We start from the raw sequence: 27,699 nt of genomic DNA on the forward strand, positions 1-27,699 counted from the left end.
CGAAAGAGAGGTCAATTTCGAGAGGAGAGGTGTCCTGACACCCTTCTCTTGAAAGAGTTCAAGTCGTAGGCAGGAGGAAATACAGATGAAGGAAGATTGTTCCAGAGTTTACCAGCGTGAGGGATGAAAGAGTGAAGATGCTGGTTAACTCTTGCATAAGGGGTTTGGACAGTATAGGGATAAGCATGAGTAGAAAGTCGTGTGCAGCGGGGCCGCGGGAGGATGGGAGGCATGCAGTTAGCAAGTTCAGAAGAGCAGTCAGCGTGGAAATATCGATAGAAGATAGAAAGAGAGGTAACATCGCGATGGAATTTAAGAGGTAGAAGACTATCAGTAGGAGGAGGAGAGCTGATGAGACGAAGAGCCTTAGACTCCACTCTGTCCAGGAGAGCTGTGTGAGTGGAGCCCCCCCACACGTGAGATGCATACTCCATACGAGGGCGGACAAGGCCCCTGTATATGGATAGCAACTGCGCGGGGGAGAAGAACTGACGGAGACGATAAGGTTATGATCGGAGGAGCCCAACGGAGAGAACAGTTTGACAGAGTAAGCAGAAGGATTAGAGGTAAGGAAAAGGTCTAGAATGTTGGGCCTATCTCCAAGACGGTCGGGAATACGTGTAGGGTGCTGAACCAACTGCTCTAGGTCGTTGAGGAGAGCAAAGTTGTAGGCTTGTTCACCAGGCTGGTCAGTGAGAGGATGAAAGCCAAAGCTGGTGGTGAACATTGAAATCTCCCAAGATGGAGATTTCAGCGAAGGGAGAGTGAGACAAGATGTGCTCCACTTTAGAATTCAAATAGTCAAAGAATTTTACATAGTTAGTAGAGTTAGGTGAGAAATAAACAGCACAGATGTATTTAGTAATAGAATGACAATGAAGTCTTAGCCAGATGGTGGAAAATTCAGAAGAGTCAAGGTCGTGGGCACGAGAGCAAGTGATGTCGTACGTTGCTCACGTAGGCGCAACATCCAGCTTTGGATTGAAATTTAGGATAGAGATAGTAGGAGGGAACAGAGTAGAGGTTGCTGTCAGTAGCCTTAGAAACCTGTGTTTCGGTGAGGAAGAGAAAATGAGGTTTAGAGGAGGAGAGATGGTGTTCCACAGAATGAAAATTAGAACGAAGACCACGAATGTTGCAGAAATTGATAAGGAGGAGGTTCGAGGAGTTATCAGGACACCTCTCAAGTCGGCAGCCAGAAGGGGAGCCCTCCCTGGGGGAATTTATGGTCCCCCTCCCCCCGGCGGGGACTCCGATGCAGTGTTGTTTTTTGCCATTTTTAATTTTGAATTTTGGGAAAAGGTGTGTGTGTTGTGTGAATGTAGTGTGGTGTAGAAGGAGAGAGGAACTGTCTTTAGAGAGCATGCTGAACTGCTCTCTGGTGTTGATGAGACAAAAGGGAAACGGTTAGTGAGGACATGGGAAGGGTCTTTGAAGGGCTTCAGCACCCTCCTCGCTTCCCATATATCCTCACCGGGAGTAGCTCACGCCCGTTCGGTAGGTGTCTTCCTACCTACTTCTACTTAATCGATACTTCCTGAAGGGCGATTGACAGTTACATTTATTCCCTTCATAAACCTAAAAGTAATAAACCATGGGAGTAACACTAACGTTAAAAAGAATGACCCATGTCTTATCAAATAGTATACGGTACCTTCCTCCCTGCGAGCCTAAACAGATTAATTAAATGAGGGTATTCGCTGCTCATAGAAGGTAATGTATGTGGATGTGTATAATATTCATCATGTAAGAGAAGGGAAGCCATAATGAGGTGATCCCGACTACTGCTAGGCTAAGGAGGACAAAGGTTGTTCTGGAGCCTCACGAGAAGTTAGTCTGAGGGCCCAGAAAGGAGGTGGTCCTGGCTTGGGCATGTAGGTCGTTGAGGCCCCGAGGGTGAAGTGGGCGTTGCAGCGTGACCTGGCCAAGTGTCGTACCTAAACCCTTATCTCCTACAAGCTTTATAACGATGGATGAAACAACTGGCGTCATTTTCCCGTCACCATCACTTCCGAACCAGCTATCTTTAACCTCAGGACTAGGCTTTTTGAAGGCTATAATCCTGTAAAGGCGACGGCCCAAGGTAAATCACATCATAATCAAATACGCCGCTGCCTCATGCATCTGGAAACGCCTGTATTTATAGGGGAAGATGGCGATTACTGTCCGTCCTTGAGCAAGGCGGATAGGGTTGTGCTGTGTGAGATCTAACCACAGATTGGCTATCAAGCTCCAAAAGCTCTCCGGGAGGGTACCAGTTGGCGACCAAGAGTTCATCACGTGATCAGACCGGGAGTGAATCAAACACATGCACACACGTATCTGCAGATGATATTAAGTAACAAGCACTTCCAGTTACCTTGCATGTTTGGTATGTTCAATAAAAGCTAAATACCGAACAGTTTCAGAATGTGAACTTCCATATCAACAGAGGTTATGAATGATGGGGAAAGACGTATCTTAGGACTAGACGCTTCCATGTTTTTAGTGTTTTTAAAGTGTGTTGATGAATCGTTTTTCCTTAGTTAGGCAACAATTTCACACACTTGGATTACTGTTATGAAATTTGCATTCTGAAGTGCTGACCTAACTTTAATATATTTGCGGTCTAACGAATTTGCATAATGATACAATGAAGCTACTCTTCTACAGTCTTTGTTACCTTAAACATTAGCACAATTTCTATCATTTACTACTTTTCTTTCCTTTCTTGCATATCTCCGTACAAATGGAATATCTATCTATACTCCATGGCGCTCAACCCTCCGCCCAGCTCTTGCGGAAAATAAAGGAAAATTCTCAAGGGGGTGGGGGTGGTGGTGGGGGGTAATGAGCACTGCCAACATTACTATAACACTAATGCAACAATTTCATTTATCAACCATGGCCTCTCCGCGGACAATGCGGTGGCTCTGAGGTCCAGCCGCGCTACGTTATATATTTCCTGGCGTTGGCGTGGTGCCCGGCCGAGCCCTCTTTCTGAGCGACCGAGCTTTGTTTTGTCACTTTGGTTCTGATGGAAGCTAACAATATGGGGACACACAATAGGACTGATTAGTGGCCGGGATTAATCTTGACTTGAAAGCGGCGGAGAGGCACCGGGAGGGTAGCGGTGGAAGGCAGCAGCGAGTGAGGGTCCGGCTGTCTGGCTGTCTGTCCCTGGGATGAATGCGGCGGCAGTGCAGACACCATAAACTAACTTGTGGGGACGTAAATTCGCCTCCCACTTATCACACTTCTAAATACACACCAGCAGGAAAGACTTCATAATCCGCATCCAGCTCAGACACGGAAAACTGAGTGTATTTATAGAAGCTAGCGGAGTTAATTACATAGATAAGGACATTACTTCGCTTCCTGCCTACCACAATACCACATTCTAAATATCACCAGAAAAGACTTTATAATCCGCATCCAGCTCAGACACGGAAAACTGAGTGTATTTATAGAAGCTAGCGGAGTTAATTACATAGATAAGGACATTACTTCGCTTCCTGCCTACCACAATACCACATTCTAAATACCACCAGAAAAGACTTTATAATCAGCATCCAGCTCAGACACGGAAAACTAAGTGTATATATAAAAGCGAGACGGATAAAGTACATCGATAAGGGCACTGTAAGCTAACTTGTGGGACTTACTACACTTCTAAATACAAGCAGGAAAGACTCCATCATCCACATCCAGTATAGGCACGGAAAATTGAGTGTAAAAATGAAAGCAAGCAGAAATAGATACATCGTTACTGACGCCTTGTGGGAGACATTGATTAATTCGTTTCAAATTTACCACACTTCGGATTTTAAGATTTAAGACCTGACTTCATAACGCATTCTCAGCATATAGATGGAAAATTCAGTGATACGACTTTTCAATAAATATAGTGAGGTAAATAAAAAAAAGCACCATCATCTATATCGTGGGTAAGTACATATGCTTTCTACCTATTCTATTATATACTCCTAACTACAGTAAAAAGAAAACTCCACCTTTCTTCTCCAACACAAACAGGTAAAATTAAGAGGTACGACATCCACATAAATCGTTAACCGTGTAGCAGCGACGGGCCAAATTTGTGGCTTTACTGTGTACCAGCGACGGGACAAATTTGTGGCTTTACCGTGTACCAGCGACGGGCCAAATTTGTGGCTTTACCGTGTACCAGCGACGGGACAAATTTGTGGCTTTACCGTGTACCAGCGACGGGACAAATTTGTGGCTTTACCGTGTACCAGCGACGGGACAAATTTGTGGCTTTACCGTGTACCAGCGACGGGACAAATTTGTGGCTTTACCGTGTACCAGCGACGGGACAAATTTGTGCCATGATATAAACCCCCCAAAATAGATGATGCATAAACTGATCACAAATGCGTTGATATATATTATGAAATGGTTTGTGTGAGTGATGATTTTTTCTCATTAATTCGCTTAGAGGGGCCTTCAGGAAACATGATCCCCGCAGTTACCGGGTTAAAGAGACAATAAACTAACTTTTTGAGAACGTAAACACTATTTCCAGCTTATACAACGCTCTTAACTAACATAAGAAGAGACTAAACTTCACAATACATCAACACAAGCCTCGGAAATGAATGAATGACGCGACATCAGGGCAAGCAGAGTAGCAAAAGGCAAATCAACACACGCGTGGCAATGCTGCATGGGTTAGGGGAAGAAAGTCCACAAATCGGGTGTTGAGTTTCCAGATCCCTGTCCAATATTGAAGACTGAGGTAAGCCGATTTCTTCAGCCACTTTTTTGCAGACTTACTTGTCGCTCTTTTATTACCGCTGATATATATTTTTTTCTGGTGTCTTTTGTTTTGCCTTATTCGAGAGGGGCTAAACTAAAGGCGATGTGAGGTTAGTTCTTTGAGGAAGCAGAGGAGTGAGTGGCTCAAAGAAAGTTTATTGAGCACGGTAACAATTGTGGGTTTTGAAGAGGCAGCAAATAAGGAGAAAGGAGATTTAGAAGACTGACGTTGCTGAGCATTTTAGGTAGACACTTATAGAAAGATAGAGGTGCGAAATAGATAGATAAACAGTAACAAAGAGAAAGTGGGATTCGGGGATAGACGTCAAGAAAGGTTCCGTTCCTATTCTGATCCTAACCCTCCGATGCTTTTCCATACGTAGCCCTTGGTCCATTCCTCGATATGTAAAGAGAAGCAAAGAGAAAGTGAGAAATGGGGATAGATGTGAAGAAAGCTACCGTTCCTATTCTGGCACTTGCCCATGACCCACTTCTCCTTGATAGATAGCGTGGTAAAGGGAGAGAGTGAAAAGTGAGGATAAGTGTTAAGAAGGCCTCCTCTGACACTCGCCCTTTGCCCTACTCGCTCTCGACCCGTTCCTCCTCGCCCCGCCACTCACCAGCTTCTCGCCGCCAGCCATCGGGGAGACGAGGAGAGTCTCGTTGCCCAGCTGGATGATGCCCGCCAGGCCGTTGCAGGTCCTGAAGGCAGCGATGGCGCCAGAGTAGTCCTTGACCGTGCCGTGGTAGTAGCAGTGCTCCAGCTGGGGAGGAGAAAAGAAGTACTTGTTAGAGGAAAAAATAATTACAGGTTTTTAATTGGATAAAAAGTACAGATTAGTTAGGAAGAAGTAAATACAGGTTAGTTAGGGATAAAATACAGATTGGTAAAGGACAAATAAGTGCGCGCCGCCTCAGTTTGCATATAAGAGATCTAGTGACATCAAATTTGTAGCTGAAATTATAATGATCTCTCGTGTAAAGTGCGCAGCTAAAGGGATATAGATGCACACTTAGTTTACACTTTATTGCAGTTTACATAAAGGGGATCATAATAATGCGGAACTCGTAGATTAATTGGTTTTGTTAACAGTTCGTTTTAAGTTTTGTGGGTGGAAATAAAGTGCGAGGAAGTGATTGGCTATTCGAGAAATGACGTCGAGGCTGTGGGCTGGAAATATAAGGTGTGTCTGTGAACTGAATCCCTCTTCCTGGGACCGCCCCCAAGCTAAAGAACTATTATTAGCAACAGCGAACTTTACATTTAGCTCTGGAAAAGTTATAAATTTTTCACGGGATAGGAGGCAGCTCAAGGGCAAAAATAACAAAACAACAACAACAAAAAAAGCCCGCTAAGCAGTTCCTCTGTAAATGAAAGTAGAACTGCCAAGAGAGAGGTCAATTTCGGATGGTAAGACACTGAGATTGAGTGACTTTTTACATATCATGACCACCACGCCACGACTGTCTTTCAATACCACCAAAATCACATCACTGGAAGAACTGAAAGATTTTATACTAATTCCGGAAGACATTTAGACTGAGTGACTTCTTACGTGTCATGACCACCGCGCTTGTCTTTCACCAACACCAAAATATCATCACTGGAAGAGTTGAAAGATTCTACGTTAATTCCGGAAGACATTTGGACTGAGCGACCTTTCCTATCTCTCTGTCTCGACTCCACCTCTCACCTGGCGCCGCAAGAACTCACCTCTGCCGCTAATTAAGTATTGAGTATAACTTATCCCTCAGGTAATCAGTCGGTCTTAATATAGCTGGCCTCTTTCCTTCCCTCCTTCTCCATCCCTTCCCACGTGAGGCTTCCAGGGGGGGAGTGATAGGGCTCAAATAGCTCTTAATAAGGCTTGAGGAGGCCCACACGAGATGATCTAGCAGTCTTTCCCCCTCCAGCGGCCGTTACTCAATTATGAACCGGATCCGTCTACTCGTCTAAAAGGATTTACTAATTATTGCTCCGACTGTTCCGTCAACTTATATGATTAATTCTCGTGCGGATTAGTTTAGGTTTGTGTGTGTTTCGGATGTCGGTGTCTGGTTTAGCTAACATGTATGGCCTTCGGGAGATATTCTGATTTTGTTATATTTTGTTTGGTTTCCGATTCATGTTGTCCTATTCATGATCAAATAGAGTTGAAATGTAACCGTGGTAAGTAAACTATATATATATATATATATATATATATATATATATATATATATATATATGTGTGTGTGTGTGTGTGTGTGTGTGTGTGTGTGTGTGTGTGTGTGAAAGCCTGTACTACCCCAACACACACACACACACACACACACACACACACACACACATACAACCCCCCCCCCTTCTCCATACACAACCGATACCCTCCATGTAAAGTAAAAAAGAAAAAAAAAGAAAAAAGAAAAGAAAAAGAAAGTAACAGCGTGCGGCCTTTTAAGCAAACTCGCTGCCGTACGAAGGGAGAGCAAACACACCTTCCAGGCACGCATGCACATTATTTTCCGGAGACCACAATAGGAAAAGAAATAGGAGAGAGAGAGAGAGAGAGAGAGAGAGAGAGAGAGAGAGAGAGAGAGAGAGAGAGAGAGAGAGAGAGAGAGAGAGAGAGAGAGAGAGAGAGAGAGAGAGAGAGAGAGAGAGAGAGAGAGAGAGAGAGAGAGAGAGAGAGAGAGAGAGAGAGAGAACTGCACTCCCAAAAACACACACGCCAAAAAAAAAAAAAAAAAAAAAAAAAAAAAAAAAAAAACGAGCACGTCAGCCCAAAATAACTGTAGCTACGCGGGTTCCTCCATCTCCACAAATATTAAGATAAACGCAATCCATCATCTAAAAAGAGTGAGCCGGCCGCCCTGAGCCAGAGTAATATCCATTGTCGGAATGTATGAGAGGAACCACCCTAGTTCTGTGCCCTCGGGTGTTGGGGGAGGAGGGGGAGGCAGGCAGGCGGGCGGGCGGCGAGTGCGGAGATGGGGTGAGTGAAAAGAAGGAGGAGGAGGAGGAGGAGGAGGAGGGGGGTTGAGACTGTAGGGTGATGAGAGGAAGGGGAAGGAAGAGAGGGTAGCATGAAGAGGTTGGTGGAGAAGGGGACAGAAATGAGGTTAGGGGAGGAGGAGATGGAGAGGTGAGGGGAGAAGAGGGGAATGAAGAGAGGGGAGGAAAGGCAGTGCAATGGGGAGAAGAGGGGATTGAAGAGGGGTTACTGGAGGAGGAGAGGTAGGGGAAGGCAGTGGGGTGGGGAGAAGAGGGGAATGACGAGGAGTTACAGGAGGGGGAGAGGGGAGGAAAGGCAGTGCAATGGGGAGAAGAGGGGAATGGAGAGGGGTTACTGGAGGAGGAGAGGTGAGGGGAAACGAGGTCGTGGGATGGGGAGAGGAAGAGGAAGGCAGAGAGGAAAGAGTGGAGTGCAGGTTGATGGAACAGGGAATAGAACAGGAGTTACAAGAGAAGGGGAGAGGGAAAGGAAGGCAGTTTAATGAGGAAAGGAAGGGGAATGAAAAGAGGGAAGGGTAGAGAACTAACAGGGTGAGGATGCGTGGGGAGTGGGCTGGGGTTAAGAGGTGGTGGGGAGGGGGGCGGTGGAGGGACGGGGGAATGAGGACTGGGGTAATAGGAAATTGGGGTGGGAGAGAAAGGGGGCATATGCAACGGTTGAGAGGAATAGTGGTTGTATGGGGTGAGGGAAAGGGGTGTAAGTAGGGGTGAGGGGTGAAAGCAGGAGCGAGAGGGGAGAGTAAGGGTGGTACGGGGTGGTAAAGAGGGGAGTAGAGGAGAGGGATGGGAGTGGCGGTGGAGGAATGGGAGAGAGTAAGGGGAATCAGGAGAAGGGGTGCACAGGAGCCTAAAGGTGGTGGGGAGAGGGGAGATGGAGCAGGGGTTAGGGGTTGAGAAAAGGGTGAGGGAGAGGAGGTGGCATGGGGAGAGGTGGAGCAAGGCGGGCAGCGAGGGGAGGAGGGCCGCTTCACAAGAGAGGACGGAGGTAACCCTTGGCAGCGCGGCTCTTACACAGATTAATGTCGATCCTCTCATTATGTGACCACAAAGAGGCCCGGATGCTACTGGGATGGGTTGAGAGAAGAACCAGAAACCATCACAAGGCCTGTACAGATTCCAGAGGTTACGGAATACGGCTTTCGAATCTACATTACTATCCTCACGTAACAGCGACGCAGGAACTTTATGTCGCATGCAGACCAAGTAACGTTCGTTTGGTGCACTCCATCCTGCAAAAGTGTAAAGAAAATGCTTCACTTTTGACTTTTTCTTTTTGGCGGTGTAAAACAGGCAATACAGATCACGACTTCCTATGATAATAAAGGAAGTCTGATTACGGTCCCGAACAGCTTGGTCACGGAAGGTAAGACGCCGCTCCCTTAATTACCCTAAATAAGACGAACCACCCACTCCTCAGTTCCCCGGGACGGTCATTAATGGCGGCAGCACACCGGTGGCAGGTGATGCAGTGCCCCTCGCCTGGGTACACGCGCAAACTCTTTCTCCACGCCCCAAATTTACATACACGCAAGACAATCCGACGGGCAGACAAATGACCTCACTCGCCGCCCCGCCGACCACCGCGCACAGACATCTGTTTACCGAAGACGACGAGGGGTAATCTGAGGGAGCATTAGGGACCCCGGCAGAGCAAGGCAAGGCTATGTTTAGCTAATCCAGGCTCCGTGGCGGCCGATCTGAGCAGAGAGAGAAAGGGAAGGAGAATCCGTTCCTTCACAGGCAACGCACAAAGGGACATAAAATAGAAGCTAAAGATGTTGAAATTCTAGCTAATCCAGAGTTTGTGGTAGTGAGAGCAGTATTAGGGCGACAGCGCATCAGAAACCATCCCCCCTCACATGCTACGTTACTGAGAGGTAGAAAACAAAATATAAAGATGTGGTAGAGAGAAAGCGTATCAGAAACCTTCCCCTCACACACGCTACGTTACTGAGAGGTAGAAAACAAAATATAAAGATGTGGTAGAGAGAAAGCGTATCAGAAACCATCCCCCCTCACACGGTACGTTGCTGAGAGGCAGAAAACAAAATATGAAGATGTAAAAATGTTTAGCTAATCCAGGGCTTGTGGGCGCCGTCTTGATATATGAGGGAGGGAACGAGGGAAGGAGAACCATACCCTCATACTCGCAACACTTACTGAGGGGCAGAAAATAAAAGACAAAGATGTTAAATGACTCCCCGCACACACGAGGCTCAGCGGAGATCGCGGCGTGAATATATAGATCTTCCTCGCGCGCCATGTCTTCCGAACGCCTCGCCGGGAACTATGAGAAAGGGATTCGCCGCGGGAGAAATGTGGGGTGAGTGTGAGCAGCGGGCTAATGGGGCTGGATCCTCCGTAGCCGCGATACTGATCCCCCGCCGACAGCGTTGAAGCCCGCGCTCACCAAGCATTACGCCTGTCCGTCTCCGCGGCGCCGCTCTAATGGTCGGCCGCCGTGGCTGTCACCGCGAGGGCTTTTCATTATCCGCAATGACCTGGAAATTGGCTGTGAAATACGCTATCGAGAGGCTGTGTGGTTCCCGTATGACAGAATATATCAGAGGATGCGAGCAAAGTTGTCTTAGTTGGGCATTTTTTTACAGTAATCAGCACAAGGGCTAAAATAAATGAAAACAAAAAGCCCGCTAGTCACTACTACAAAAGCAAGCATAGATGAGTGGCCAAAAGAGAGATCAATTTCGTGTGGAGAGGTGTCTTGATACATATTTGGTCTAGAGTGAGAAATAGCACTGGAATGAAAATTACATGTAAAGTACACGTTACGGCGGTTTACTTTTCCAATAACGTTAACAATGGTAGAGGGGCGAGCCTCCCCCAGGTGGTGCCGGCTCGTCCAGAGAAAAATCATTACATTTCACTGGCGCCACAAGACCACCGTGAAGACGTGTGCCTCATCGTGTACCATTAAAGGTGCTCGGGTTATTTTTTCATTACGGTCTTTCTTGTGCTGCCTTCAGAATGAGCCTTTCCTGGGCCTTTTTCTCCCCTTTCCCATTGTCCACATCCACCTGGAGGCGTAATTAGGTACGTGCCGCACGAGAGGCAAGACATCTGGCTAGGTTCCCTTAGGGTGAACAAAAAGAGAAAGGCAGCCAACTAAGGAGCTTTCCTTAAAAAAAAAAAAAAAACAAAAAAAAACTTAAATAGAAATCTCAATGTAACATCTTAGGTGGTATGTTTATAATGGAAAATCAGACAACAGGACACAAATACACGGATTAAGGCATATTTTTCAAAGGTTTCCGAAATCAATAACACACTAAGACTGCTTTTGGATACTTAATCTGCTCGTGGGAGAATGACTTCGATATTCAGACCAGGTGGGTATAGCGTGAAGTGATGACTGATCTCTCTCTCTCTCTCTCTCTCTCTCTCTCTCTCTCTCTCTCTCTCTCTCTCTCTCTCTCTCTCTCTCTCTCTCACACACACACACACACACACGGCAGCAACGAAGGCGACAGTGGAGGTGGTGTTGAAGTGTGGAGCGAGTCTCACCACCACCTCCACCACCAGCACCCGCGCCAGGTATACATAAATATGGGCTGGAGGACTACCGCCTTCAGCCCTCGCTATTTATCTTGCCAAATGGCCTTAAACTGCCGCCCAACAGATGAAACAAAACAAAAGACAGTCGCCCCGAGCTCCCTGGCAGGCGGCGGGTTCCCATACTTATTTCCCGAGGATTCCCAAAACCCTTATTCATGGCTGTCTTCTTCCCCCCCCCCCCATTTTTTTTTGGAGAGAGAGAGAGAGAGAGAGAGAGAGAGAGAGAGAGAGAGAGAGAGAGATGGTGTTGTAGTCGATTTTTGGTTATGTTGTTATGATCGCTGTACGTGTGTTTGTGTGTGTGTGTGTGATAAATAGATAGATGGATAGATACAAATATACATTCGAGAGAGAGAGAGAGAGAGAGAGAGAGAGAGAGAGAGAGAGAGAGAGAGAGAGTGGTTGTCATGGGGAATTATATCACTGGCGGCACTATGACAACCGCTGAGGGAGTTACCATCACCAACTACACACCTCATTCTTCTCTCTCTCTCTCTCTCTCAACGTATTCATCCATCAGTCCCAATACATTCTAGAGACATGATTTCTATACGTACAATCCTTATTTTCCTTCCTTTTCTTCCCCTATTTCTTCCTATCATCAATACAGAGCAATTCTATGTAGATGAGAAGCTGCTATTTGTGTTGGACTTTCTATGCTTAGGAGACACCAAGGTTTTTAGATAGTACAGAAGACGTGAGGTGGATAGTAAATACAGATAATGAACACACAATCCAAGATGCTATGGAAACAACGTGTCTAAATCGATGAGGAGAGAGAGAGAGAGAGAGAGAGAGAGAGAGAGAGAGAGAGAGAGAGAGAGAGAGAGAGAGAGAGAGAGAGAGAGAGAGAGAGAGAACGGTATAAACTGGTAAAACTAAGGGGAGTAGTTACCAATGGAGTTTTAGAAGGGAATGCTACAGTAATGAACAGCATCCAAGAGTAAGCAAATGAGGGAATACAAGAAGGTTATATTCCAGAAATAAGCGCAGACAGAGACACAGACCAACGGAGAGAAAGACACAGAGACAGTCAGCCAACAAATTAACAGACAAACGGAAAGACAACGAGACAGACAACCAATAAATTAACAGACAGAAGGATAGACAAACGAAGTGAAAGATAAAGAGACAGACAGACAGCAAATTAACAGACAGAAAGGTAGACATGCGAAAAGAAAGACAAAGAAACTGAGAGCCAACAAAATTAACAGACAGAAAGATAGACAAACAAAGAGAGAAAAGACAGAGACAAACACAAACAGAGACAGACAGCCAACCAGCCCTCCCTACATACACGCCCTGAAACCCGAGCTCCTAACACGTACAATGGTCAGGCACAAGAACAACCTCCGTCTACTCCACCACTGTAACTCGAGAATTAGCCACGCAAGTGCACGCGAGAAATTACGACATTCCTCTCACATTACGAAGCAGTGACGGCCGGCATAATGAACAGGCGGGAGCGCAGGGACAGACAGGCGGACAGGCGGGGAGACAGAACAGGGATGAAGCAAAGACAGGGCCGAGCAGTCTCTCTCATGCAGGACGGATGAGTAAAACGGCAGTCGTCATGCGGATAGAAAGGTCAGAGGTGAGGCGGCTGGAGTCTGGCTGCCTCTCTCTCTCTCCCCTTCCCTCCCTCCCGCCCTCCAGACTCCTCACTCAATATTGCTCTCCGCGGTTCCCCTCGCTGGCTTGTACCTTGCCCGCACGTCGGCTTGCTTCATGCCTCATTCCTTATTAATCTCCCGCAATATTTTCTTTTCAGTACCTGCCTCAGCGTCAGCCCTCCAGTTTTGATCAATCTACGCATTTTTGAGTTTATTCGTAGCTAAGGCAATACGTATAGTTATCCAGTTTGCTTATGGAGAACTGCACACCTGTTACAGCGCTGCGTTGCCGGGCATGTGATGGAAGAGCTACGCCAAGACGATGACTCAAAGGTCCATGTTATTAAACGTATTATAATATTTTCTAACGTCACAGAGAAGCTTAACCGGGTATTCATGGGTGATTTTCCCGTTCACGGTGCAGAAGTCGTGTAAAACTGTCACTAGAATCGCAAAACAGTCCCATGAAAATACCATCGACTTTTACGAGAGTCTTTTCGAACAGGCGTACTAACAACCAATCTCAATGTTCTTAGCCTTCAGTGCCGACAAGGAAATAAGGAGCAATGAGATGTGATGGCAGGTTAAGGCGAGTTTTACAAGACGCATGGTAAGGTCTGCACACTAAACGATACCATTAGTTGTCAACACCTTCTGAAAACTCGAGAACAGTGATAGAAGGGGAGGCGATCATAAAATTTGGTCCAACGAGGTGATTGCATCGAGCCGGCTGGCCAATGTTCAGCCGTGCATGAAGGGAGGTCCTTGCGGCATGACCTGATTGCGAGGCGCTGGACAATGCCACACACTATCAAGCCACCCACATCACGCCATGCAGCGCACTAATGCTCAAGTCAGAATGCAGTGCCGCGCCCCACACACCTCACGCCCCCACTAACACACTACTGATGAAGGTCCCAGAGCTACAAATATATTACTTTTAGCAGTATCTTTTATGTGAACTCGCTCGGGATAATGTCCGAGTATTTTTTTTCTCACATTATCCCCCGCATAAAATAAATAATCAGCTGACACTTGCTTTGAACATATATAACAAAATTAACCTTTGTTCAACTTCCTGTTAATGTCCCTTTTGGTGGTCGTGCTGTCTAAATCCAGAATTGTTGCTAAACCTTAGATTAATTTATTTTTCTTTTGTACAAAGCTAACTAACATATTCAACGATCACAAAGGACATTACATTCAAAATTTACTATAGTTACCTTAAGTCTTATCGTTTCCATCAAAGAAATAAATAGTCCGTCTTTCTTTACATCCTTTAAAATTTCAGAAGCTAAACCCTGGTGTGGTTACTAACAAGGTAATGTATCAGGCGAGGCGCTGCAGGGAGAAACAGCGGGAGGGTGATGGCGCGTGGAGGCAGGGTGGCGGGCCGGCCGGGCGTTGGGTTACGAGGGAGGAAGAGAGGGCATGATGCTGTAGGTGTCGTGGAAAAGAGCAAACTTAACTCGCAGTGAAAAAGAAGAAGAAAAAAACCCCGTAAGAATCATAAACGAATTCTTGCGTGATAAAGCTTGATATCTCAATGGCCGAGGACGAGGAGCAAAATATTTAGAGGAGTGAGAAATGACAAGGAATCCCCGGCAGAGACAACACGAGTGCATCAGGTGAGTCTTGTGCTTTCCCTGCACCTACGAATGAAAGAACAACGGCAGAACACGACTTTTGGTCCGCCTCAGCCGAACCCGCTAACAGGACGGTGCCGAGAAATGAACATTTTCAAACTAACATATGCTGCTTAGATTTTTTTCCCATTATAAGCTGAAAAAAAAACGTTCACGACACAAAATGCGATGAAATAAGTCTTTTCACACGTTTTCAAACCAATATTTGCTGATTATTAGTTTCTTTCTTACATGTAAGCAGTAAAAGTATTCAAGACAGGAAAGAATGAATTGAGTCTCTTTTTAACTCTAACAACTTAGAATGGCCCAATTAAAAATCTACTTCCTTGTCAATCGAATTAACTTTGATCTGAATCATTTCCGAAGGCATAGGCAACACCATCCATCGACTACAGGCTGTTCCTCTTTGCCCTATGCTGGTGCGGCCCTTCAGAGGAGGAACGATCAAATTGGAGTGAACACCAGTCGTGAGTGTCGCCCTGAGAGAGATGATCGATGCCCCGACTCTCGTGTGATACAGATATGCCACTCACGACGACTCCAAAACATCTCTCTCTCTCTCTCTCTCTCATCTATACGTATACGTCTCACTGCACCTCCCTGTAAATCATCTCAGCATATACACTTTTTCCCTCCTTTCTCAGGCATTTACCATCTTTCTCTTTCTATATCGTATGCATTAAAAATCCTTCAAATTCCACTAACATCCCCTTCCCCACAAGCACACAAAAAGCTCCCTCCTGACTAAACGAGCTTTCTATTAATAGCGTAAAGGATGTGGATGATTAAAAGAAAAAAAGTGAAAATACTTATCGGGAGTGGAGGGTTGATAACACTGGCGATGGAAAACATGAGTGAGGGTCCCCCGTAGCTACTCGAGAGCCACACACACACACACACACACACACACACACACACCTGCATCCCTCGCAAACATTTCGGTAATTACACTGTGGCGAGCCTTAATTAAAGAAGAGAGAGAGAGGAAAAACTGTGTCCGTTTCTCCTTCTTTTGCTTCCCCTCCCACGGTAACTGAGAGGGGAGGGGAAGGGAGGGGAAGGCTAGTGGTGGCATGGTAATGGAAAAGTGGTGAGGGTCTTTCAATGTGGCGGTGGTGAGGGTGGAGGTGATGGTGTTGGTGGTGGTGGTGGTGGTTGCAGTGGTAATGAATTTGTTATTGGTGGTGGTGGAGGTGTTGTTGTTGGCGGTGTTGTTGTTGTTGTTGGTGGTGGTGGTGGTGGAGGTGGTGTTGGTGGTGATGGTTATATCTGTTATTGTTTTCGTTGGTGGTTGGAGTGTTAACGAGTTTGCTGTTGTTCTTATTGTTGTTATTGTTATAGTTATGTTTGGATGGTGATGGTGGTGGTGGGGGTAATGGTGATGGTGGTGGTAGTGGTGGTGGTGGTGGTTACGAGTTTGTTGTTGGTGTTCTTGTTTTTTATGTTCCTGACCCACTTTCGGTAACTACTGTGGATATTGTTGTTGTTGTTGTTGTAGTAGTAGTAGTAGTAGTAGTAGTAGTAGTTGTTTTTGTTGTTGTTGTTATTGTTGCTGTTGTACCCCCACCCCCTCTATTAGATGGTATTTAGACTATTAGTGAATAAAATGTCCTAAAAACCCTACAGTAAATGGTGATGTTAAAGACCTTTGTGGTGGCATGGGTGGTGGAGGTGGTGATGGTGGTTAGAGACAAAGGTGGTGATGGTGGTGGTGATGGTGGAGGTTGTAAGGCGGTACTCAGTGATGTAGTGGTGAAAGATGGTGGTGAGAGACGTGGTGTTATGGTGGTGGTGGTGGTGGAGGAGTGGTAAATGGGTAGTGGTAAACATAGTGGTTATATAATGATGATGGCGGTAGTAATAGTGATGAATGAAAACAGATGAAAATATAAGTGAAAATGATAGTGGAGGTGGAGGTGGTGGAGAGGTGGTGAGGAGGTGGTGATGAAAGCAGTGATATTACCGACAGAGTGATGACAGCAGTAGTAGTAGTGGAGGCTGTGGTGATGAGCGCAGTGTTATTATCGTGATAGTGGTGAAAGTAGTAGTAGTAGTAGTTAGTGGTTGTAGTGGTGGTGGTGGTTGTAGCTGTGGTGATGATAGCTGAGGCAGAGCGGGGGAGGGACAGAACGGGACGGCGGCGGCGGCTCAGGTGAGTAACTATGGCAACTGCTCCACCACACGCCTCACCCACCTGTTCCACACACACACACACACACACTTTTATTTGATCTAGTATCCGTCAAAATACCTCACAACTTCATACATACATACACACACACATACGTTTTTGTGGCTCATGTGTGTGTGTGTGTGTGTGTGTGTGTATGATTCGGTTTTCTTTGCTCGAACCGCTTCTCGGGGCCGGGGAAACATATGTCCCGGTGCGCGCCATGTTTCTGCTGCCTCGCTCGCCCTTCATCACCGGCCCGAGCAGGTAAAGGAGGTAGGTAGCCAGGCCCCCCTTGCTCACCTGTAGAGATTTATGACCACCACTTCCTCGCCCTCTTCCCCGGTTATACAAGTCGATGCACCAGCTATATCAGGGCGCCCAAGCACACATATTTGACAAGGCTTTCGTACCTAAGCGTTTTGGGCATCTCCAGGGGTAGTTTAATGACTGTGGTGATAGTGTGATCCTTCTTCTGTACCATGAACGCGGAAAAACCCTCATGAAAACTCAACTGATCTCCTTTTTGGTCTTTGGAAATAGTTGATCTAAAAAGGGGAGCGTCTGAGAATAACGACCTATTTACGAGTATGCTTGTCCTTACCAGTTAAAGACTACATATGGAGACTTGCAATCACTATATACTCTGCCTCACTTTCTCTCCCTCCGCCAGTTAGGTATACAAGTCGACGCTCCAGTTACATCAGGTCTCTGCGCACCAGTTACATGTAGGTCTCTCTTTACCAGGTACAAGACTTCTCACTAGTTACCTGTGGAGACTTAGGATAACCATTTTTTCTGCCTCACTTTCTCTTCCTCCGCCAGTTAGTTATACAGGTCGACGCACAAGTTATATCAGGTCTCTGCGCACCAGTTACAAGTAGGTCTCTCTTTACCAGGTACAAGACTTCTCACTAGTTACCTGTGGAGACTTAGGATCACCTGTTTCTCTTCCTCACAATTCTCTCACCTTCTTCACCGGATAAAAGTCAGCGTACCAGTTTATCAGATCTCTGTTCACGAGTTAAGACAAAAGCCTCCCCCTACCAGTTACATTCACACCAGTTACCAAAGTCAGTTACCTTGCTATAGTGTATGTTCTCAACTTTACCTTTTATTCACACAGGGACAACATCTCTCCAGGGGCAGCACCAGTAACAATTATAACAACAGCGCCAACAATATGAAGAGACAACCATTTATACCAGCCATCACACATCTTATCACCGTCTCTATCACCTCTGCTCCCCATGCAAAATCACCAACATATCAGTTTAAAGAGTGTTGCCAGTTTGCTTTGGTTCTGGGGTGACCTAACAATCGACAGTCCTGATTCGGAATAATACATCACTCACCATCATAGGACAGAGGGTACGCATATGAAAGCAGAGGACAGATAAAACAACTTATTATCGGCAGGATCAGTTTACGTGTTATTGGGGGACGAATGATAGGGCGTATTATGAAGCTGTTGGTCGATGGTTATGTAAAAGGGAACATTTATTCTCGTATTCTCGTGATATTTTTGCACTGGCTGTTGTGAAACCAATGGCGAGGATACAGATAACGTTGTGTAGGGATAAACAGAACGGGCAAAACGAACAACCTAAATTTATCCATACACTAAAGAAACGGGATAAAAACGAGGGGAATGAATACCAGCAGCAACACCGAAAATGAGATGAAAAGCAGACATGGAATATACACCACAAATGAGACTACGGAGACTGCGAAATGAACTCTAAAAATGGGATGAATAACAGGGACCGGATACACCACAGTAAATCGATACAAAGTCCCACCAGAGGAATAAACGGAAGAGGAATAAACACCAGGAAATGAATGAACATATCAGAAACCGAATTAACACGAGTAAGAGAATCCGAACCTATATGAAATGAGCACTGAAAACTAAAAGAGAACACCAAGAAAGGAAGGAACACCCCAAAAATAAGCCTAATGAAATGAGCCTCGCCGTTCCTCGTGAAGTAGAAATAGTAGTAGTAGTAGTAGTAGTAGTAGTAGTATATGGTGTTGATGGGACTGGTGCTGCTGTAAACAATAATAGTGATAAATACAAAATAGATGAAACTAAAAGTGGTAATGATAACAGAGGTGGAAGAGAGGTGGTGAAGGTGGAGAAGGCATGGTGGTGGTGACGGAGTGGTGGTGAGGCCGCTGTGGCATGGCGGTGGTGGTGGTTGGAGGTTCCTGATGAACTTGGCGATAAAATACGTGCATAAAAATAGGACTCAAAGATCAGCGGTGTGTTAAAATAAATACGACTTTTGACGCAGAAGTACCGAGTGAGTGAGAGAGAGAGTGAGCGAGTGAATGAGGGTGGGTGGATGAGTGGGTGGGTGCGTTGGCGGGTGGGTGATTTGGTGAGTTTGTGAGTGAATGAGAGCGGGTGGATGAGTGGGTGGGTTGGTGGGTGGTTTGGTGAGTGAGTGAGTGAAAGAGTGAGTGGATGAGTGATTAAGGAACTGGTCGGGTGAATGGGTGTGTGGATGGGTGAGTGAGTTAGTCAGTGAGTGAATGAATGAATGGATGATGGAGCGAGTTTGTGAGTCAGAGTGGAGGAATGAATGGGTAAGTGAGTGAGTGAGTGAGTGAGTGAGTGAGTGAGTGAGTGAGTGAGTGAACGGTGAGCGAATGAGTGAGTGAGTGAGTGAGTGAGTGAGGGAGTATTTCCGTGGCAGCAAAGTTTGGAGAATTTTCAACTCAAATAAAAAAAAACCAGTTTTATTTCCCTAATTAGAAAGTATGAAAAAGATACATATATTTCAGCAATGATATATATAAAAATATATATATATATATATATATATATATATATATATATATATATATATATATATATATATATATATATATATATATATATATATATATATATATAAAAAAAAAACGAAATAAGAAAATCGCAGTAGAAAAGTCCAACGCAGATCAGGTTTCCGAGTCACAAGCTTCCATGTGGACTAACGTAACAAGCAGCAGATGAGGGTTTAGGTAGCTATATAGAACATCGAGAACACCAACAGCGACACTCATCAACGAACACAAGAAATATAATCACCACATAACATAACCGTAAAGCATATACATTTCCGGGGTCATGAATTACCGTATGGACAAGCTACCAAAGAAAGGAATGAGGGCTTGGGTATCTAAAACAACCATAGCACAAACAGCGACACTCACCAACGAACACAAGAAATATAATCACCACATAACATAACCGTAAGGCATACATTTCCGGGGTCATGAATTACCGTATGGACAAGCTATCAAAGAAAGGAATGAGGGCTTGGGTATAGCTAGAAACATCGAAAACACAAACAGCGACGCTCACCAATGAACTCGACAAAATGATTCCTCACATAACAACTACAAAAGATTCATTCCCGGGGTCATAAGTTAATGTTACCGAGCTACCAAGGCAATGGATAAGCCTGGTACGGTTAGAGGAGAGATGAAACTAATAGCGACAACTACCAATGAACATGGGAAACAATCATTATATAACTTAACCCTAAAGCATCAATTCCCGGGGTCATCAGTTACCGTATGGACAAGACCACCGATAAGACTAATGGCAACAATAACCAAATAAACGCAACGAATAGGAATCATTACATAACATAAACCCTAAAGTATATATTCCCGGATGGCCTACAAAGCTACCAAGACAAGGGACGAGGCTGAGGCAAGTAAGGACTCAGATAAGACTAAAACCGACGGCCACTGATGAACGCGACAAACCAAAACGTCCCTTGAATCACGGAAAACCCACACAGATGGTCGCCGCCGCCAGCTGACCAGAACATATGAACCGTAGCCTCCCCTCCCACCGCCCTCGATCCTTCCCTCCAACTGGCTGCCCGGCTCTCCATCCCCTCCCTCCCTTCATCTGGTCCTCCGCCCCCCTCGATCTAGCATCCGCGGCCCACCATCCTCTTGCCCCGACCCACCCAAGACGCAGTAAGACCCAGAGTCACCGCGCGGCCGGTCCCGGTTACGCCTGCGTGGCCGGAGACGGGGCCCAGATAATCGATTTATATATCACAGCAGGTAAGGCGTCTTTCTAGCACCTCTCCTAGACGGCGTGTAAGCGTAGCGCTGATTGGTGGACTCTGTGTCTTGCGCTGTCCCCACGTGCCCAGAAAGCTGCTCCGCGATTGGTCGATATTCAAAAGAGAGAGAGAGAGAGAGAGAGAGAGAGAGAGAGAGAGAGAGAGAGAGAGAGATTGCAGTGCCGTAAAAGGAATTCTGGAAATGAATAAAGCAAAAGTGTGTGTGTGTGTGTGTGTGTGTGTGTGTGTGTGTGTGTGTGTGTGTGTGTGTAGGTGAGGAGAGGTGGGGGTGGGGGGTGAGCGGCAGGGAATGTGAAACGTAGGGAAATTTCGTTACTCAAAATAATCTGATTTAGAAAAGGGGGCACACACGCTGGTGGCACAGCACACACACACACACACACACACACACTATCCACCTATCTACCTAATGACAATGACAAAAATAAACAAAAAATAGAAGAGAACAGAAAAGAGGAGAGAGGCGGGAGAGCACAGGGCACGAAGAGGAGTCAGGAAGTAGCAGTGAGGGTAGAATGTAGGCGGCCGGGTCGTTACGAGGGAGAGGAGGAAAGGAACCGAGAGGAGGAGGAGGAAGAAGAGAAGGAGGGAGAGATGCGAGTACCACAAGGGAGAGGGGGAGGAGAGCTGAGACAAAGGCCAGGTAAAGCTGTGAGTTCGTAAAGATTATGACACGCAGAAAAGAATAGTAAAAAGAAACAGTATGAAGGCAAGAGAATGGGAAATATGCATAACAGTAGTCTGCTCGGCCCAGGAGAGAGGGACGAAAAAACTCGATATGAATAACTGACGCTGCTACATACCGTAATAACTTAGTGGGCATTAAAGACTAAGTAACATGACAATTATTTTTTGCTTGCAGAACAGAAAGGCCGAGAAAGGGAGAAAAAATAAACTTGATATGAATAACTGATGTTACTCCATATTACAATAGCTTAGTCAACATGAAAGGATAAACTAAACAATAGGACGTTCTTTTTTGTTTGTAGAAAGATAAAAAGAGAAAATAGAAGCTTGGTGTGAATAATTAACGTCGGAATATACTACGATAATCTAATGAGATGAAGAGGGGAGAAAAAAATATAGGACGCACTGTTGAAATATAAGAAAAAAAAGTGTACGTAGACCAGAGTAAGGAAGTATACATAACACTGGTCTGCTTGGGGAAGGCAAAAAGGCTGAAGAAAAATTGAGAGGCGGAATTTCATAACCAGGAGAAAACAATGCGAAGAAAAATAAAACAAATGATGCTACAATGGAAGAGAAGAAAATCGAAACTGCAAAGTAGCGGAAGTTTTGGAAGGAAAGAGTAATAAAGCAAATCAAAACATGAGAACTGAAAAGGTATTATCTGCTCCAATAATTCAATAAGCAGATGAGAAAAAAAAATATACGACGTTGTGCTGGAAGAAAAAAAAATCTTATGTAGGTCACGGTAAGGAAAAATATGAATAATAGATATCTGCTTAAGAAAAAAAAAGAAAAAAGAACCGAGGATGCTACATATATGAAAAACACAATACGAAAAAGAAAGAAAATTATTATGAACACGACCAGAGAAGAGAAAAAAAGAGGATAAAATATATAACACACAGAATGGCAAGGCAAGTTAAAAAAAAGAAAGAAAAAGTTTAAAAAATACATGAAATATTAAATGATTCACGCAGAAAATAATAACGATAATAATAATACCATGAGAATAAGGAAAAATAAATAAATGAATAAATAAATAAATAATACTAATAATTCTGCGGGAGTAAAAAGAAAGTAAAAAAGCACTAAAGAAATACACCTTTTCTCTACATTCTCTCTCTCTCTCTCTCTCTCTCTCTCTCTCTCTCTCTCTCTTGCTGAAGTGGGAACGGGAGAGGATGGGAACGGGAACGGATGGGAACGGGAGTGGATGGGAACGGCAGAGGATGGGAACGGGAGTGGATGGGAACGGCAGAGGATGGGAACGGGAACGGATGGGAACGGGAGTGGATAGGAACGGGAGAGGATGGGAACGGGAGTGGATGGGAACGGGAAAGGATGGGAACGGGAACGGATGGGAACGGGAAAGATGGGAACGGGAACGGATGGGAACGGGAAAGATGGGAACGGGAGAGGATGGGAACGGGAGAGGATGGGAACGGGAAGGATGGGAACGGGAGAGGATGGGAACGGGAAGGATGGGAACGGCAGAGGATGGGAACGGAAGAGATGGGAACAGAGAGAGAGAGAGAGAGAGAGAGAGAGAGAGAGAGAGAGAGAGAGAGAGAGAGAGAGAGAGAGAGAGAGAGAGAGAGAGAGAGAGAGAGAGAGAGAGAGAGAGAGAGAGAGAGAGAGAGAGAGAGAGAGAGAGAGAGAGAGAGAGAGAGAGAGAGAGAGAGAGAGAGAGAGAGAGAGAGAGAGATATCCAGTGCGCTTATATTTTAGTGTTTGTGAATATTTTATGAGTTAACGTTTGCATGTTTTCCGTTGGCGTGTGTGTGTGTGTGTGTGTGTGTGTGTGTGTGTTTGCCCTAGTGCACGAAGTATGTATGTATGCCTGCTTATTTATGTTTGTTTGTTTGTTTGTTTGTCTGCACGTGTGTGTGTGTGTGTGTGTGTGTGTGTGTGTGTGACTGAGAGAGAGAGAGAGAGAGAGAGAGAGAGAGAGAGAGAGAGAGAGAGAGAGAGAGAGAGAGAGAGAGAGAGAGAGAGAGAGAGAGAGAGAGAGAGAGAGAGAGAGAGAGAGAGAGAGAGCACCTGTCGTATGCATGCAGTGTGGGTGGACATGTGCGTGTGTGCGTGAGTGCGTGCAAATAGCCGGTCGTGTCTATACATCCTTCTCTCTACACGTCCACATGGGAGTGAGTGCGTGAGGGAGCGTGCGCGCGCCACAAATAACCGAATTCCTTCACTGTAAATACCTGGCAGTGGAGCTGATTCCCGGAAGCCTCATAACCCGAGAAGGAGGAGGAGGAGGAGGAGGAGGAGGAGGCAGAGGAGGTACACGAGGTAAAAATGCCTTAAATGGTGGATCCAGAGGCCAACAAAACCTTTTAATTAGATTCTTAGAAATATCGGATAACTCACGGAGCTTAGGTGGGCTCGGGGCGGGGATTTAATAAGCTCACGAATTATGCATCACAAGTTGGGGAAAGGCGCTTCATGGCTGGGGTGTTTCTTTGGCAAGGGGGAGGAGGATGGGGATAGGGAGGAGTGGTAGTGAGGGAGGGTCCTTAGTGAGAAAATTCATTAGGCGACGTGATCTCTCCCTCTCCCACTCCCTCTCTTCCTCCCTCTCTCGTACCTTCTCCAAAATTCAGCAACAAGAAGATTACATTAACCTTGTACGTAACTTGTCTAAGATGCAAATATGTCCTGTCAAGCTGCGAGGTGTTTTGTCTTTCTCGGGCGAAGGAGACACGAAGAGATGCCTGGCTCCTTCCCTCCCTCCCTTTCTCTCTCCCTTCCCTTCTCTCCGTTCCGCCCCGTCTACTCTCCTCGTCTCACCCTGTCCCTCCCTGTTTCCTGCCTGTCTGTCTCCCGTCCGTTCCCCTATTCGCTCTCCCTTACCTGGTGGCTCTTCCTACTCCTCTCTCTCCCGCATCTCTGTCTTATCCAGGTTCTCTCTGCTACCTTCCTCTCTCTTCTTGCTTCTCGTTGTCCCTCCTTTCTCTCCCTTCGTCTCTCATTTCTCCTCCTTTCCCTTATCTAGTCCTTCTCCTATCTTTCTCCTTTTCCTTTCTTTCACCTTTCTCCTAGTTTATCCTACCTTCCAATTTCTTTTCTCGGCTCCTTTTTCCTTCCTTCATCCCTCCTCTCCACTCCCCTTCCGTATCCAGTCCTTCTATCCATCCTTTCCTTCACATTTCTCCTCTCCTCTCCTTCTTTGCCTTTCCTTGCCTCCCCTGTCCTTTCTTTACCTTCCTTTCATCCTTCCCATCCCTTCCCTTACTCCCGTACTCTCCCCCTTCCGCTTTCCCTCCTCTCCCTCACCCGTCTAATCCCTCCATTACTTTCTTTCCATCCCTTCCTCACTCTCTCCTACCCTCCCTTCCCTATCTTCGCCCTCATTCCCCCCCCTCTCGGTTGGACCTTAAAGCGCGGGCGAAGAAAAACCCCGAGTATGTTAATTAGGCAGAGTATCATCCCAGCCACTTCCCTCACCTCGGGGGGAAAGTTGAGGGACCTGGCACCCGGACGTAACAGCGGCAAAGGCAGAGCGGGGCGTGGGGACATGGGGGCGAGGTGCATGGGGCCACTGATACCATGAATAACTACTTACTACGTCTATATTGTCCTTTATTGAGTGGAAAAATTAATGACGACGAGGTGAATTATTATGATGGATTACGACTGGTCTGGCCGTTACTGTGGGCGGTGGGAGGACGTGAGGAAGGGGCGTGAGGAGCAGGGGCGGTGATGCTATATGGAGCCTATCCTCAGGGGTCACTCATACTTCCATAAGAATTTCCCTTCCCTGACCTTAGCCCTAAAGACAGATTGTTCCTTGGTCATATTCCCCTCTGGACATTCTCCCTCAAGGTTACATTCAAGAGCACGATGTTATGTAAGGTAGTACTAGCAAAATATGTTACGGTACTAATTTACAAGGGATAGGTTACCATTTAGTTTCTTACATTATACTGGCCGGGTTTGGTTTGTTTGAAAACTGGTGATGTATAAATATGGAGGGGAAGAAACTGTATGGGAACTGTCCAGGAAGGGTAAATGTCCAATGGGGGATAAGTAGAGAGGGGGAAATGTCTTACGAGGGAAATGTCTTAACTTGGTATTATGACACTTTCGCTCCTCACATCAACTATTTCTAAGGGTCAAAGAGGGGACCAATCGGGTACTTATGAGTGTTTCTTTAGGCTCACCGTATAGAGGAAGGGTCACAGTACCACCAGGGTCATAAATCTGCTCCTGCAAATGCCCACGACTCCTACGAAAGCCTTGTCAAATACGTGAACATGGGCAACGAAATGTCTAGTAATACGGCCCTCACACTCCCCTCCCTTGCCCTAGTGCCAGTGTCTCATATCTCGATAACGTGTGGGAACGAACAGCATGCCGGCGACAGTGGCGGTGATGATGGCGTAAGGGCGGACAACCCGTACGCCTCATCCATTTTGCAGCAGCATCAGAAGAAGCAGTCATTAAGAACTCGCTCCCTAATCCTCTCAATTACTGGCAAGAGCTGGCGGAGAGGGCGTGAAGGATGACACTCGGCTACCCTGCTACGCTAGGCTGCCGGGATGTTCAGTTCAGGTCAGTTGAAGGTCAGGGAGATAGTCTTTGCAACAGCCTCCTCCTTGCTTCCTATTGCCTGCTCTTGGGTGGTTGTAGTCCGCTGCTTTTCCATTTTTTTTTCCCAGAACTCTTATAGAACCCGTTTCACTTCGTCTTTGTCAGTGTGGGCTTCAAATAGCGGTTCAGCAGTCCACTTTTCTTGGTATGGTTGGAATAGAGCTTGACTTTTTTTCTCTTTTGGACTGATGTTGTCTATAGTGAAGCGGTCTCGCGTCTCGACTGGCATGCAAGGGCGGCTATGTGAGGGAGGGGAAGGATGAACGCGCGTAGGTTTTGCTGTAGTTTGGGTCGTTTTGAAGTTTTTACCATTATTAGGTCCTCGCACGTTCCCCCTTATATACACCCTTGCCCTACACGCACTAGAACCCCCCCAAAAAAACTCTCCTTACATAAACGTTTTGAAGTTTTTACCATCATTATGTCTTCCTATGTTCCCCTTATGTACTTCCACGCACCCATACCAGCCCACCTACACCCGGATACCCTTAAATCTCCTTACATCGACGTGGGTTATTGAAAAGGTGCGAGGGAGAGCAGCCACGCCTCTCCCTTGGTAGCCAGGCGTCGCTGATTCTACTAGATTGAATTTATTGACGGTAAGTGGCAGTTGTGGTGAAGGCGGCGTCCTCGGCTTGATATACTGCTTCCCCCTCGAGGCTCCGGCGGCCCTCAGACACGGGTTAAAGGTTTCCCGTCCGACACCTGCTCCCTCCCAGCCGTCCGTCTCCTCTACGACTTATTACCCCAAAGATGTTTCCCCCCCTCCCCTTGACCTACTCTTACCCCCTTAGCGTTTCCCCTTCAGACGTTACCCTATCCAATATTTATACCACTTGGATATCGCCTCCCTTCCACCTCTTAGCGTTTCCCCTTCAGACGTTACCCTTTCCAACATTATACCCCTCGGATATCACCTCCCTTCCACCTCTAAGCGTTTCCCCATCAGACGTTATACTCCTCGGATATCGCCTCCCTTCCACCTATTAGTGTTTCCCCTTCAGATGTTACTCCTTCCAACATCATTCCCTTTTGACATTACCTCCTCTTCGGCTTCCCCCCCCTCGATCCACTCCCTTCCTTAACATCTCCCCATATTCCCCACCGGAGAGTATTCCCCTAAGACAACCGCTCTCTTCGACTTAGTACCCCCAAACATTTCCCTTCCCCGATTTATTTCCAACTGGACATTTCCCCAAATTATCTATTCCGCTTTTATTATTTCTTCCACTCCGTACATTTCCCTCTCTCCGACATAATCCACTCTAGACAGTTCATACTTCAAACATTTTCTCACTCCAATTTTATTTACCAGTGTATTTCAAATGAAACAACGACCAAAATTATATAAAACTAAAGAGTAACCTTGAACTAGTAATATAATAACCTGACGTCAATAAATCAGTAACTTAGTCTCATATAAATTAGTAAAGTGACACCATACAATTAGCCCCCATAAATAAACTTGGCCCCCATAAATGAGTAAGTTTGTCCCACTACTTTACTATTCTTGCTCCAGTTAACAAGTAACCAAACCGCACTAAATTAATAACTCAGTCAAACT

At 45.9% G+C, this 27,699-nt stretch overlaps 1 protein-coding gene across 1 annotated transcript in view; it reads right to left on the reverse strand.

Annotated features, from left to right (window-relative positions):
- Window positions 1-27,699, reverse strand: part of LOC126980992 (disintegrin and metalloproteinase domain-containing protein 11-like) — a 274,102-nt gene that overhangs the window by 131,720 nt on the left and 114,683 nt on the right. The window contains exon 6 of the mRNA XM_050831531.1: window positions 5,379-5,522. Within this exon, the coding sequence (XP_050687488.1) occupies window positions 5,379-5,522 (144 nt within the window). The remainder of the gene's footprint in view (window positions 1-5,378; window positions 5,523-27,699) is intronic.

The sequence above is a fragment of the Eriocheir sinensis genome, chromosome 46 (genome assembly GCF_024679095.1).
Source record: "Eriocheir sinensis breed Jianghai 21 chromosome 46, ASM2467909v1, whole genome shotgun sequence".
NCBI classification, from domain to species: Eukaryota; Metazoa; Arthropoda; class Malacostraca; order Decapoda; family Varunidae; genus Eriocheir; species Eriocheir sinensis.